The sequence below is a fragment of the Lithobates pipiens genome, unplaced genomic scaffold (assembly GCF_037356315.1).
Source record: "Lithobates pipiens isolate NorthernLeopardFrog02 unplaced genomic scaffold, aLitPip1_a1.2 Scaffold_25, whole genome shotgun sequence".
Lineage (NCBI taxonomy): Eukaryota > Metazoa > Chordata > Amphibia > Anura > Ranidae > Lithobates > Lithobates pipiens.
In genome coordinates, this window is record NW_027507787.1 from 192,400,250 (window position 1) to 192,415,903 (window position 15,654).

Sequence of the window (15,654 nt, forward strand, 5' to 3'; positions counted from 1 at the left end):
CACAGCATAGTGCTGCCACCACCATGCTTCACTGTAGGGATGGTATTGGCCAGGTGATGAGCAGTGCCTGGTTTCCTCCAGACATGACGCTTGCTATTCAGGCCAAAGAGTTCAATCTTTCTCTCTCAGAACAGAGAGTCCTTCGGGTGCTTTTTGGCAAACTCCAGGTGGGCGGTTATGTGCCTTTTACTGAGAAGTGGCTTCCGTCTGGTCACTCTACCATAAAAGGCCTGATTGGTGGAGTGCTGCAGAGATGGTTGTTCTTCTGAAAGGTAGTAAAAGGAAAAGCCTCCTATGTGGGATTTTTTGAGGCAGCAAAACCGCTAGTATAGAATAAAAAAGTGTTTATTTATACATATAAAATTAGATCACTCACACATGTGATGATCAGTTAAAACCATGACATGACAAAACAAAAGACAAAAAGAACCCATTGTGAATTCATAAAGGTTCTCCTCTCTCCACAGAGAAATGCTGGAGCTCTGCCAGTGACCATCGGGTTCTCGGTCACCTCCCTGAGTGAGACCCTTCTCCCTCAATTGCTCAGTTTGGCCAGACGGCCCACTCTAGGAAGAGTTCTGGTGGTTCCAAACTTCTTCCATTTGCGGATGATGGAGGCCACTGTGCTCATTGGGACTTTCAATGCTGCAGAAATTTTTCTGTACCCTTCCTCAGATCTGTGCATTGATATAATCCTGTCTTGGGGGTCTACAAACAATTCCTTGCACTTCATGGCTTGGTTTGTGCTCTGACATGCACAGTTAACTGTGGGACCTTATATAGACAGGTGTGTTCCTTTCCAAATCATGTCCAATCAACCGAATTTATCACAGGTGGATTCTAATCAGATTGTAGAAAAATCTCAAGGATGATCAGTGGAAACAGGACGCACAATTTTAATAAATTTGCAAAGATTTCAAACAAACGTATTTCACATTGTCATTATGGGGTATTGTTTGTAGGACTTCGAGGAAAATAATGAATTTAATCCATTTTGGAATAAGGCTGTAACAACAAAATGTGGAAAACATTAAGCGCTGTGAATACTTTCTGGATGCACTGTAAAAGAAAATAATTTTTTACAAGACAATATCATGAAAAGAAAGCCTTGTTTTTATCATTACTTAACAAAATAATACATCATTTTTTGGGGACAAAGTTATTGCAAAATTAACAAGTCCACACAGAAATGTAAAAACTGCTCTGGTCCATAGAGGGTGTACAGGTGTGAAAGGTGAAGTGGCTAAAATTTATGTAAACCCTAGAAATTAACTTCTCTTATTTGCTCCCTTTTGGTCTTTTAAAAGGAGAAGTTTGGGGTACAATAAAAACAAACAAACACACATACACACCTGTATGCTGCAGCTGTCCCACCCGGCACTAAGACCAAGAACTAAAGCTGACCATAGATGGTCTGAATCTCGGCCAGTTCAGCAGGGACACGCCAAGATTCAAACCATCTATGGGCAGGTTCATTGTACTCAAGTCGATATATTGTACCAGCATGTCAGATTTTCAGCATACGATTATTGCCAGCGGCTGTAGGAATTGAGTGATGTTTGCAGAAAATGAAAAGAAAATTGCATAATCTATGGCCTGCATAAGTGACCACATGACTGCTGATTGCTGTGTTCTCTGGTCTCTTCTGAGTGGCGGGCAGTGACTTTCAGCCACTGCTCTCTGGTCTGGAGCGCTGGGCAGGAGAGGGTACGGTTGCAGCTGGCTGAGAGTCAGAGCCACCTGTCAATTAGGCAGCTGGATGGATCCAGAGAATATGGTCAGGATCCTTCCAGAGCTTGGAGCAGCTCTGTGATGTCAGCAGATAGAGGGCAATAGCCCACCATACGCTGTATGGGTCACAAGAGAGCAAAAGTAAGTGCACATCTGGAACCCACAAGTGAAGTATGGCCGAAAAAAGCTTTACCTTCTCTTTTAAATACACTGATGAAAGCATTGTGTTAGATCTCTTCACTAGGTGCAACAAAAATATCTGTTGATCCTGCCAGAAACCCCTTTGCTGTCCTGTGTTTTGTGCTTTATTCATGGTTAGAAAAGATTACAGAACAAGCCCATTATCTGCATTAACAGTAACTGCAGTGTATATTTGCAATAATATTACAAAGTTTAATTGACTGATCAATGCAACTGGCTGAACTCATGTTAAATGTTGTGATGTTGACTAATGTATTAAAGTGGTTGTAAGCCCGAAAAAATATATAAAATAAAAAACAAACCCTGTAAGACAAAGGCTTAATGAGCTAGTATGCATTGCATTCTAGCTCATTATGAAATACTTACCTTAGATCGAAACTGTTGCAGCGGGCCCGCACAATGCTGTGACCGGCGACCGACATGTCTCCTGGAGTCATTTCCGGCTCCGTCGCTGTGATTGGCCGGAGCCGCCGGTCACGGCACGGCTGCTGAAGAAACAGCATGAGCGAGCCGTTTGTTTAATGCACATGCGCCGATGACGTTGGTGCAAGCGCATATGGTAAATATCCCCTAAACCTTGCAGGTTTAGGAGATATTTTCAGTACCTACAGTTAAGTCTTATTATAGGCTTAACTGTAGGAACAAGTGGTGTAACTAGGCTTACAACTACTTTAAAGCCCCATTTAAACTTTAGTTTAAATCAGCTAAATATAAGCTATGTGTATGAAGACAGAAGTGTGCACAGTCTTGCAGTCATATTACTTTAGAATGTAGCCACAGCCCAAGTAGAAAAGCCTGCCCCCCTGCCAGCATACTGTGGAGAAGGGCCCTTGCTCTCTGTGACCTATATCTCTGCAATCAGCAAAGCACAGGATTCCTGTACATGTTTGAACTCTGCAAAGAGATCAAGAGATCATGGTTTCCACACAGAGAGCAAGGGCCATTCTGTGCAACATGCTGCTGCCAGAGGACAGACTTTTCCACTCAGGCTGTGGTTAATTTCTAATGAAAATGAACTGCAATTTTTTTTTCACACTCACATGTCTGCATTTAGCTACTCTAACTACAGGAAAGGTAATTTGAGAAGTATATACAACTTTTATGTCTCCCAGAACCCCGTTTCCTGCATTTAGATGTTCCTGCTTTAACTGCATTTAGTCATGTATACATGCGTTTAGCCAAGTTTAAAGTGTCTAATTGGATCCTGAACACACAGAATTCTATTTTCTGTAAACACAGCTAAACTGACACTACTTACACAGGCAAATGCTTAGTGGGAATGGCACTATTGAAAAATCATTACATGCACGTACAGCATATGTGTTCAGAAATGTCCTTTAAACCAGGGCTCGACAAAACCCGGTCGCCAGGTCGCATTGGCGACTAGAAATAGCGACCTCGCGCCTGGGGCAGCACAGCTGGGGGTATCCTGTGTCTGTGGATATATGCGGGCAGGACAGGGCGCGTTTAAAAATTATTATTTTTTCTGCTTTATTTTAACTTTTTTTTTTTCCACTGTTCTTTTAAAAAAATGTTGTGTCACTTTTATTCTTATTACAAGGAATGTAAAAATCCCTTGTAATAGAAAAAGCATGACAGGTCCTCTTAAATATCAGATCTGGGGTCAGAGAGACCTCGGATCTCATATTTACACTAAAATGCAATTGAAAAAAAAATTGTCATTTGAAAAAAATAAATAAAATGTCCCTCTAAGAGCTATGGGCAATGACTTGGAGACGGGGGGGGGGGGGGGGGGGGGGGGCGGCGACGGCGCTGCTATCTTCCCCTCACTCGTCTCCATGTCAGGCCAGGGACAGGTCCGGATCGTCGTCACGGACCTGGCTCCTAACTTTTTAAGCTGGCTCCTAGATTCCAAGCAAATTTGTCAACCCCTGCTTTAAACACATATAAATGCAGGTTTGAAACTGCCAGTGCCCTGGCAGGGAATTCCAGCAGACATGGGCGGAGGGCACAGGTGCGCCATCCAGTCCTGCTGCCAGCAGCCTGTAAAACTCTATGAGAATCTGACTGCTGGTGCAGCTGGACAGTACAGTTTACATTTCAGGCATTCTTCCCTGGGCACCCCATGCATTAACCCAACAAATAAATGTGAATTTGGCCTGAAGTATGAGCCTTTTCTAAATACTGCTCCTAAACCAGATATTCAGCCAGCAGGGATCCTGGAAGGGTCACAATTAAAGTGTATGTTACAGTCCCATTTGGGCTTTTACTGCTATTTAGGGTCTTTATTAGAGAAGGTTTGCATCAGTTCCTGCCCTGCAAGTAGTTTCAACAGGCAGAAAAGGGAAATCTCAGCAATAAGAGGATTTTGGCACTTTTCTTGGATTCTATATAGGAGGGTCAGAGCTCATCTCTCTTTGTTTATGATCATGCTCCTGGTACTGCTTTGCTCCAAAACCGAGGTATGCTGTGAGTATGAGGGGTTATTCTCAGGTGGTCTACAATTTGTTTTGTTTGCTAGTGTCCAATCCTCCTCCAGAAGGTGCATGACTTCCTGTGTCCCTCAATAGTCTCCATTAAGGGACACAGAAGGTTATTCACCTTTGTGGCGTCCAAGAGCAGTTCAACCGAGGGGTGGGCAGCACAGCAAACAAAGCAAGGAACAACAGAGAACAGCAAACTGCTTACATCTCAAAGAGCAGCCAGAAATACCCTAAACCAGAGCTGACATCAAATGAGGCCAAAACCTCCCCCTGGTAGAAAAAAATGTGAAAACAGCGCACCACTTGTGCAGGATGACATTGCATGCTCCAACCAACACATTTTGGCCTCCAGACTGTCATCAGGGGCAGTTCAGACAGACTTACTTCTGATGAGAGAATCATCTAGAAGGGCTGGAACACTGATCCACCATACCAGGAATTTCTTGATCCTCTGCTCAAAAACTCAGCCAAGGTGTTCCAAAACACCAGAGTGTGGTGTTGAGACAGTCTGGGGAGAGACTGGAGAACACCTTTGTCTCCAAGAGGATTATCCAGAGACCCACAACTCTAATACAACAGCTGGGAGATGGTCAGACAGGAGAACAAGGACATGATTTTCTTGTGGAAGAAACATTCTGGTCCAAGTTGTCTGCAGGACAGTGAGAGGATTTCAGCATGGCACTGATTTCTGAAGATCCAGGTTGTCACTAAAGCATTGAGACATCTGAAAAATCAGGGATATGTTGTTCAACAGAGTCCGCTTTGACTGTTCACAGCGGGTCGCCAAAAACAATGGGGATTCCATAAGAACACACCAGGGTTAACACTGGGGCCAGCACCCTGAAGCAAAAATAGGGTTCTGAGATGAAGCTAAGAAGGGGAACCTGTAGGTACACATCCTAACTTAGCACTGAAGATAGAAAGGAAGGGAAAGGCTGATCTGGTGGACTGTTGGAATTACAGACCTCAAAAAAGGCAGATGTTCTCTTTGGTCTCAGGCGTAGTATTCCAACTGGATCGCTCTTCTCTTTTCCAATCTGTCAAGAGCTGGAGAATAAAAACTCGATCTATTAGACCCCAAAGGAGCAGAAGTAGTTCTGGTTAATCTGTGTGGTGACCTACAAAGGATAAAGGTAAGGAGCAGACGAGGGATCTGGAGGTGAAGGTTCCATTTGTATTCCTGGAATATCACTCTGCGCCTAAGCACCTAAAAAGGCAATGCAGCTCTGGAAAGTGGAGGCAAGATTTCTCTGAAAGTTTAGTAGGCTTCTTAGCCCAGACTTTGAGGGTGACCAGACAACAAAGTTTGAGAAGCCTAGATGTGCATACTCTGAAATAAAGACATGAGGGGAAAGGACTTGGCAAGCCTTTCCCTAGGTTTTTCACAGTTGGGTGCTCTTGCCTCTATTGGCATCATTATTAATATCAAGGGTCGATCTCCAGAAATGATGTTCCTTGAAGACTATGCATGTCAGGTGCTCCTTGAATGCAGGGTTCACCAGAGACCAGAACTTTAACCAGAGTGCGTTGTGCACATGTATTGACAAAAAGACCAATATGGGAGACAGGTCCAGATGCTTCCAACAGGTCATCACAACTAAAGCATAAAGCTCCATCCATCTGCTTCACATGGTCTATCAGTGATGAATCCACTTTTGCAGTATAGAGATTAACTCAAGGTTACTGCAGAATAGGTTGGAGACAGGGCTCTTAAACTAGTGATCTGTAGGATCTTTGAATGCAGAAACTCCCTCTACTGCCTTGGTGGTTTCCTTGTTAAGGTGGGCCACTGGAAGAAGGGTGCAGACGACTATTTCACAAAATCCTTTCCAAATGTGAACAAGTCTAGTAAGCATATGGGGGTGCTAAGGGCACATGAGGGTGATTTCAATCCCCATAGAGGAAGATCCTGAAGAACAATTGCAAAGCAAAAGGTAATTGCAGCTGCAGAAGCTGGAGAGCAGGCTGATCTTCCAGTCCCAGAGCAGTGTACACTGCATCAATAAGAACTGAAACAGTCAGGGAAATTTACTGAAGCTGGTGCAGCAGTGCATGGTAGTCAATCAGATTCTAAATTTCAGCTTGTTCAAATAAGCTTTGGCAATAAAACCTAGAAGCTGATTGGTTCCTATGCAGAGTTGCAACTTATTTTGCACTCTCCAGCTTTAGTAAATAACCCCCAGTTTCCTCAAGAATAATCTTGTCCGATAGAGGTTGGAACAGCTCAGAATCAGTCCAAAATAGTTATTGTGAACAACAGTTCAGCAGCCCCTATAGGGCTGTGGGAAGATCAGATATAAAATCTGTGAGTAAAGCTACAGAAGCACATTTTGAACTTATGCGGTACGAGCAAGCCAGAAGTTGAGTCAATTGAGCCTTAAAAGACTTGTGTGACTGTAGTAGAAACCCTGACCAATAAGACAGGGGACGTGGCCTCATCCAGCAGACCTAAGAAGAATGTTGATGATGAGCAAGCCTTTTTTAATCATAGGAAAACAAAATTCCAGGTTTCAGACATTAGCACCTTCAGAGGGCACATAACAAAATTCTCCCAATTGAGTCAATTGAGCCTTAAAAGACTTGTGTGACTGTAGTAGAAACCCTGACCAATAAGACAGGGGACGTGGCCTCATCCAGCAGACCTAAGAAGAATGTTGATGATGAGCAAGCCTTTTTTAATCATAGGAAAACAAAATTCCAGGTTTCAGACATTAGCACCTTCAGAGGGCACATAACAAAATTCTCCCAGAATTATAAGTTGAGTGTAAGCTGGGGTCACTCATTGCAAAACCCAGACAGCTGGTAGTCAGTAAGGGTCGGAGAGTCAGAAGTGACCAAAGTCTCTGTAGGCAGGTAGTAGTAATGGACTGAAGATTGGGGTTTTCACGTTGTATTGCAGGAGCAGCAATGGGGCAATGCTTCCTCAGCACTGCATAGCTAGAGGATGATATCAGCGCTCAGTTCCTCAGTGCTTTTGTGGTAAGAACTAGGAGGGAAGCTGGAATTTGCCCAGCGATCCTAACAAATGAAGTAGCTTTAGATGCTCAGCCTACTCACAATGCCAATAACTCTTGAACTGGAAAGCACATTATGTACTTTCCTCAGCCCTCCTTCTATTCCCCTCTCCCCACCCTCCAACATGCTCACACTAATCTTTGTTATAACGTCCTCTCGCCTCAAAAGCTCATGTCTTTACCCCACCTCTCCAGCCCCCAACCTGTACATATCTTCTCCTCTTCTGCCAACTCAATATTACTCCACTTAACACCTCCTGCTCATTCTAAACTCACAAAGTATCACCACTTCCATTCCACCACAGCATCTGCCCTCCTATATATCCCACTCCTGCCTTACCACCCTCACCCTCCTACTACTCCTAATGTCTGGGGACATCGCACCAAACCCCGGCCCTCCCACACCCAATTCCCAACGCCAAAACTGGCCATCTAACTCCTCCAACGGTAATCGTAAACTTCAACCTTCTCATCCCAATTCCCCTGATTCCACAAGTCAGCCCCCCTCTTTCATGTGCCCTCTGGAATGCCCAATCAGTCTTCAACAAACTAGCTTCTGTCAATGACCTTTTCTTCTCCAAATCCCTTAATCTATTTGCTATAACTGAAACTTGGCTCCAGAAATTTGACACTACCTCTCCAGTTGCCCTGTCCCACAGTGGCCTCCTCTGGGCTCACTCCACCAAACACACTGGACGAAAAGGAGGTGGTGTCCTGCTTCTCCTCTCCCCACAATGCACCTTCCAGGTACTTCCCGCACCTCCCTCTCTTTCCCCCTGCTCTTTCGAAATGCACTGCATTCGTCTTTTCTCTCCAGCTTGTCTGAGGGTCGCAGTCATTTATCAAGCTTCTGGATGACTTCTCTGTATGGCTACCCTACTTTCTCTCATCTTAAGTGCCTGCCATCATCCTGGGTGACTAACATTCCAATCAATGTTAATACTGCTACCACTTCTAAACTACTCAACCTAACCTTCTCTTTTAACCTAACACAATGGACACAAACCACCACTCCAATGGCAACATTCTTGACCTTGTATTCTCCCATCTCTGCACTCCCTTCAATCTCTCCAACACACCCTTTCCTCTCTCTGATCACAACCTTATCCGTTTCACACTCTCCTTGTCTCCTACATCCCATGCTGCCATCCCACAAACCACCACCTACAGAAACATTCGCAACTTCAACCCTTCTTCACTCTGCTACTGATGGCCTCTATGACAAAAATCGCACCCCTGTCCTGCCCAGACCTAACCACTTCCATCTACAGCACCACGTTGTCATCCTCCCTAGACATACTTGCTCCTCTTTCACGACGAACCAGGCCCCATCTGCCACAACCCTGGCAAACAGACGACACCAGAAGTCTCAAGAGACACAGTCGTGCTCTTGAGCAAGCATGGCGTAAATCTAAATCCCTGCAAGACTTAACTCCCTCCACAAAAAATTACCTTCTCAAATACAACTCCTGCCTCCACACTGCTAAACAAACCTATTACAACACTCTTATCAAAACCCTCTCCTCTAAACCTCGTCAACTCTTTTCTACCCTTAATTCCTTACTTTACACCCCCCACCCACAAACGTGCTTACCACTCAACAGATTGCCAACCATTTCAATAGCAAAATCGACACAATTCGCAAAGGAGATATCCAACATCCAAATTCCTCCCCTATCCAACACATCGGGTCCAAAACCACACTCAACACTCTCCTCTTTATAAACTCCTCTCCATGGCCCACCTCACTACCTGTCTCCTGGACCCTGTCCCCTCTCAATTACTGCGACCACCTTCCCACTCTATTCTAAACTCCCTACCCCACATCTTCAACCTCTCCCTCTCCTCCGGCACCTTTCCATCCCTTCCCTGCTCAAACATGCACTGGTTATCCCCATACTCAAAAAACCCTCACTAGACCCCACCTGTTTGAATAACTTAAGACCCATCTCCCTGCTCCAGTTTGCCTCCAAGCTCATTGAATATTTGCTAATATTTTTTCTTCAATCATGTCTCTTCTCTTCCTAGCTTTTGGAGTGCTGTAACTAGACTTGCTGGACTGGACTTTGCAGGGCCAGCTTGGAAGTGACCTTTGGGTACTGGGTTCCACATTATTATTATTATTATATTACACAATTTATATAGCACCAACATTTTACACAGCGCTTTACAATGTATAGGGGGGGGGCAACACAATTAAAGTACAGTTCAATACAAAAGGTACAGGAGGGCCCTGCTCGTAGAGCTTACATTCTAAAGGGAGGGGGTGGTGGTACAAAAGGTAATAGCTGCAGAGAATGATTTGATGGGGGTGGCTCAGGGACAGTTAAGAGGGTGTGGGATAGGCTTCCCTGAATAAATGAGTTTTCAGGGATCTCCTAAAAGGTAGACAGGGTAGGGGCTGATCAGATATACCAGGGAAGGGAGTTCCAGAGGATGGGAGAGGCTCTGGAGAAGTCCTGAAGGCGAGCATGGGAGGAGGTAACAAGGGAGCTAGAGAGCAGGAGGTCCTGAGAGGAGCGGAGGGGACAATTTGGGCGATATCTGCAGATGAGGTTGGTGATGTAGATGGGGCGATGTTGTGAATGGCCTTGTATGTTATGGTTAGCATTTTTAATTTTACACAGTGGGGTAGGGGAAGACAGTGAATGGATTGGCAGAGAGGCGTAGCAGTCACGGATCGGTTAGTGAGGTGTATTAGTCTAGCAGCAGAATTCATAATAGACTGAAGGGGGGATAGCCTGCTTAAGGGTAGGCCATTAAGGAGAGAGTTGCAGTAGTCAAGGAGTGAATAAGTTGCTTTGTGGTGTCATTAGTCAGGAATGGTCAAATTCTGGAGATGTTGCGGTGATTAAGGCGGCAGGATTTAGCCAGTGATTGGATATGGGGGCTGAAGGAGAGGTCAGAGTCAAGGATTACACCCAGGACCCTGGCAATGGTTGTGTTGTTGATATTAATGGTGAAGTCACAGTGGGGGGACCGTGAAGGAGGAACTATAACAAGCTAAGTTTTAGAAAGACCGAGTTTGAGGAAGTGGTGTGACATTCATATCGATATGTCATTCAGTAAGTTTGTAAGTTTGAGATCCGTGAGGAGATTGACGGGGTGAGTTGAGGAATGGAGAGATAGATCTGGGTGTCATTGGCATATAGGTGATATTGGAACCATGGAAGGTTATCAACTGGCCCAGGGAAGAGGTATAGAGTGGGAATGGGAGAGGTCCAAGGACAGAGCCTTTGGGTACCCCAACAGAAAGAGAAAGGGGAGTGGAGGAGATGGAATTGTGACACTGAAAATGTACTGAGATAGGTAGGAGGAGAACCAGGATAAAGCAGAATCACAGAGGCCAAGGGAGTGTAATTTGCTGAGGAGGAGCAGGTGGTCGACTGTGTCAAAGGCAGCAGAGTGGTCTAAAACTATGAGTATGGAGAAGTGTCTATTGGTGTTAGTAGGTCATTGGTGAGTTTTAGTAGGACAATTTCAGTAGAATGTTGTGGGCGGAAGCCAGACTGTAGGGGGTCGAGAAGGTTGTGAGGTAGCGACTCATTCAGTCATGGACAAAGAAGACGACTTTAAATAAAGCAATTGTCAAAAACTGTCTCTTGTCACTTTTAACACTTTTTTTTTTAAATGGTGGGGCTACTTTTGTACCCCATTAAAATTTCACACGGGGGAGCTGGGATCTGGGAGTCCCCTTGTTAAAGGGGGCTTCCAGATTCCAATAAGCCCCCCGCCTGCAGACCCCCACAACCACCGGGCAAGGGTTGTGGGGATGAGGCCCTTCTCCCCATCAACATCGGGACAAGGTGCTTTGAGGGGGCTACCTCAAATCACCCTCCCAAAGTTGAGGGCATGTGCCCTGGTACGGGTCAGGAGGGGGGGAGCTCTCTCGTCCCCCCCTCTTCTCCTGCGGCCAGGTTGCGTGCTCGGATAAGGGTCTGGTATGGATCTTTGGGGGGACCCCACGCCATTTTTTTTAATTTTCTTGCGGGGTTCCCCTTAAAATCCATACTAGACCTGAAGGGCCTGGTATAGAATTTAGAGGGACCCCCGCTCTTTTTTTTCCCCTTAATTTTGGTTGGGGGTTCCCCTGTGGGGAAATCCCCATGCCGTTTTTATCACCGTTATTGTTTATTGTCTGGCCTGACAATTCATTGTAGCAGCGAGTAGTTTTAAATTCGTTTTTTTCCTTTAGAAATGTCATTTTTCTGTCAGACTGTTCTAAACATGGGAAACATGCGCCCCTTTACAGGCATACTATAGACACCCCCCAGGTACAAAATTTAAAGGAATATTACACTTTTATTGTTTCACTTTAAGCATAATCACTGCTCCTGAAAAAAAGTCTGTTTTTAAAACTTTTTTTTGCATTGATACATGTCTCCTGGGGCAGGACCCTGGTCCCCAAACACTTTTTATGACAATACCATGCATTTAAGCCTTTAAAATTAGCACTTTCGATTTCTCCCATAGACTTTTAAAAGGTGTTCCGCAGCTTTCGAATTTGCAGCGAACACCCAAAATTGTTCGCTGTTCGGCGAACTGGCGAACAGCCAATGTTCGAGTCGAATATGAGTTTGACTCGAACAAAAAGCTCATCCCTGGTCGCCACACACAGGTGTCCAACCTTTAGCCAGCTTGACTGATTGTTACAATCTGTGGGACACCCCACAATAATAAAACAAAAGGGGTTTCACTTACCCGTCCAGGCGCAGGGCCCCTTAGAAGCTAAGGGCCCAATCTTCACCCTTCATGGCGGGTTCCTGTCACTTGGACCTTCAAGGACTGGGTACCCTTTCATGTTTAGGGTCCACTCCATTGGACCTTCACAGCACCCTGCAGGAAATGCCTTAGCGATGTAGTGCCCAGGATTTCCACCCCGCAGGGTCCAGTGCCCGAAGGCCATGTTACAGGCAAAACCTTGCAGGATCTTGAGCCTTCTTTTCAAGGCTCGGGGTGCCATTTATCTAAGCATAAAAGCCTGTGTCAATTGGATCCGATTGGTCAATCCCTTTATTCATTTTCGGAACCGTCTGTGGGACTAGAGACCTGGAGCTCAGAGAGCTCAAACAAACCGCGCCATCCACCTTTCAGACACTGGCAAAAAACTGAAATGCTTCCTGTATGGGAGGGGTTATATAAGGGATCGCTTCCTGTCTGAAGACCTTTGATTTACCAGTGTCCATTCACCGAATGATGAAGTATAACCCAGCAGGTAATGAATATTAGCCTTACTCTGTGTCCCATGATGTATGAAAAGGAAATGTTTGCTTTGTTATCGACATAATGCAGTTTGCATTACAAGGTAACAGGTTCTTTAAAGACCTAATTTGAAATATACACGAAAAATACGTAGCATTCCAGAAACTAATAACACATACATGTTCTGGAATGTTACACTTTATTATTAACATATCTAAATTATAGGCCTCTATGTTCATAGATTGGAGGGAGCTGGTTCCTGGTCTTTGATTATTAAATAAGTACAGGTCGTAATCATTTGACGTTGTTTTGAAATGATTTGTTAGCCACACTTATGTGTAAAGACAGTGGGTGCATTTTTATTCTCACTGAAGAACACAATTCTTACCTTGAGATTTAAGGCCGTCAATGAGTTTGTTAAAAACTCCATTATGAGACTTCCCATCTGGATGCGTGACCAAGACATCTACATCTCCGCATGTCGATTTTTGTCGCCTGTATGAGCCACAACCTATGCTTATAAGCTCCGTATTGATGTTCTTGGCTTCTTTTCGTACCTGGATGGAAAACCAACAATTCAGATACAGATTTTATTCTACTTTTTAATAAAAATTAAGGTATACAAGCTACATAAACCTGGAGAAAAGAGATGGTTGTTCTGGCCCCTGGTTCTATATTGCTTATCCCTGTTACCAGTATAACCGCCTCTACACAGTGAAAACAGGCATAGAAGTTCATGCATAAGTGCTATACAGCTTGGTTACACCAACAGCATTATTGGTCACCTTGCCCAGTTTTAGTTTGTGCTGCCGGGCAATTTAACTTGCAGGTGCATGTGGTGAGATATATATATATATATATATGTGTGTGTGTGTATGTAATTTTTTTTTATTCATGACAGAAATAAGATAACCGTCTGCAAATAAAAAGCAACATGGATTTTCTCATAGGAGTTTCTTAGCACGTAGGATGTATAGCAAGTGGAGCAGCACTAAATAAAACGTACCATCACAAATTCAGAGTGACATACGTCAGTAAGCCGTTTCCCCAGATGTTGTACAACAATGACATACTAAAAGGTCTGCAGCTTCCGAATATTGCCTTTTCTGTGTTGTTTTTCTTTTTATCTCTTTATAACAATTAAGGATCATCTTCTATTAGTAGAATAAACCCATTAATTCTGTCCTGTGTGTGCCAGTGACATGCCTAAGAAGGTCACCACTCTTTTCTCATGCATATTTTGTCTCTTTTTAATGAAGATTTCTGAAGACCTGCTACACTGCCACGGAGTGCAAAGCTCCCTCAAGCTCTTGATGCGACATACAGCAAGGACAGTGCCTAATCCCTTAATCCCCTCTTTCTCCTGGGCTTCACCCACAGGGGCCTAGAGACCCAGGACAAGTAATCCAATCAACAACAACAATGGGCCCTGGCTCCTCCCCCTGCAGCAGCCACAACAACCTGGCTGACTTTTGAAAAGATGGGGAGGGGAGAAGAAAGGTACTTGAAATTGGAAAGTCATTCTTGAAAATCCTTTACGTGACAACCGTGTTTGAACAAAAAGGGAGGGTGGCAGTGGGGGGAATGAGTCTTTGGCCTTTAATCACACGCATGGGAACAAGATTCTCAGTGGGGTCCGGTTTGGTGTGCATTCTTTAAAATCAGGCTCTGTGGCTGAGTGACAGCGTCGCAATGACCGATGCTTCCACGGTGATGGGGGTATGCAGGTGTAACATAAAGCAGCTCGTTCCAACCCACCCCGAGGGATCCTGTCACTCAACAGCAACTTTTCCAACTCCGCCGCTTTTCATTTTCTCAAACAGACTGTCTTTGAAATAGTGTGTCCTGATGATCATTACAAAGAGCTGTGCTCTTACAGAAGCTTGTGGGAGAGAGAACCCTTTCTTAACAGAATATATTAATGTTGTGCCCCGAATAATAGAAGAGAAAGAAATTTGCAGAGGCAAAAGGCACAAATACCCTGAAAACAAAAGCAGAGTTTATCTGCACAGCTTGATCATGTCTTCCAGCTCCATTCCCAGCAGCCAAAGATCTCACATGTTGCTTAACCTTACTTTAATCAACTTTAGCTTTGGCAAAAAGAAGGAGCCCAGGAATTTGTTCAGTGATTGCCAGCTATTTATTAACAAAGTGACAATCCATTATGTTCCAGCTGCATTCTGCGCTTTGTAGTTGCTGTTCTTCAGTTGCATTGTGTGGTATGCATGATCACTACATGGCAAACACACACACACACACACACACACACACACACACACACACAATATGCCCTTCTGAACTGCAGCACTACCTATCCATAAGTTCTAGGACTTCCATTCACCTTACACGCACAGGCATGCTGATATCAACCCATGCGACTCGAGTATGGAAAAAATAAAACATGAATTTGAGGCTTTGGGACTTGCAGGTAACAAGAATAATGAACATAAAAGGATAGCACATAAGGTGGATGTGATAAATTCTTACAAAGCCTTACAAAGATGGATGTAAATTTGGGTGGGGGAAATTCATAGAACGATTATTGACAAAATCAGGGCTGAAGTTTCTTCATCAGGCCAAATATCAATCCAGTATCTGACTAAATGAATGTTTTCTTTTACCGGTGGGGATTTCATTTTATGTTCGTTATGCAGATGGGCGGTGATTGTTTTTCGTTTAATATTATTGCTATGGGGGGTTGAGACGTGGACCCAAGCATTACATCTGTGGGTCTAGTGTCAGTGGGTGATGGCGGCCATAGGTCATAGATGTAAAGAGCTAAAATAATGCCATTGTTTGATGCTGAATTTAAGCACACATGATATATACTGGTATTATGTTCTTATTTTGAGCCTCAGAGTTATGCTGCAGGCCCAATGCTGAGACGTGTTCTGAGTTTTAGTTCTGGTATCAGACCGAATCTCAATTGTTCTGTGTTTGTTTTTTGTATGCTGTGTGAAAACGACAATAAAAATAAGAATACATTTTTTTATTTTATATATATATATATATATATATATATATATATATATATATATATATATATATATAAACAATCCAGT

General features: G+C 44.0%; 1 protein-coding gene across 1 annotated transcript in view; it reads right to left on the bottom strand.

The window, feature by feature from the left end:
• The window catches only part of POLL (DNA polymerase lambda), a 49,412-nt gene that overhangs the window by 5,017 nt on the left and 28,741 nt on the right, over nucleotides 1-15,654 (bottom strand). Inside the window, exon 8 of the mRNA XM_077455340.1 lies at nucleotides 12,981-13,149. Within this exon, the coding sequence (XP_077311466.1) occupies nucleotides 12,981-13,149 (169 nt within the window). The remainder of the gene's footprint in view (nucleotides 1-12,980; nucleotides 13,150-15,654) is intronic.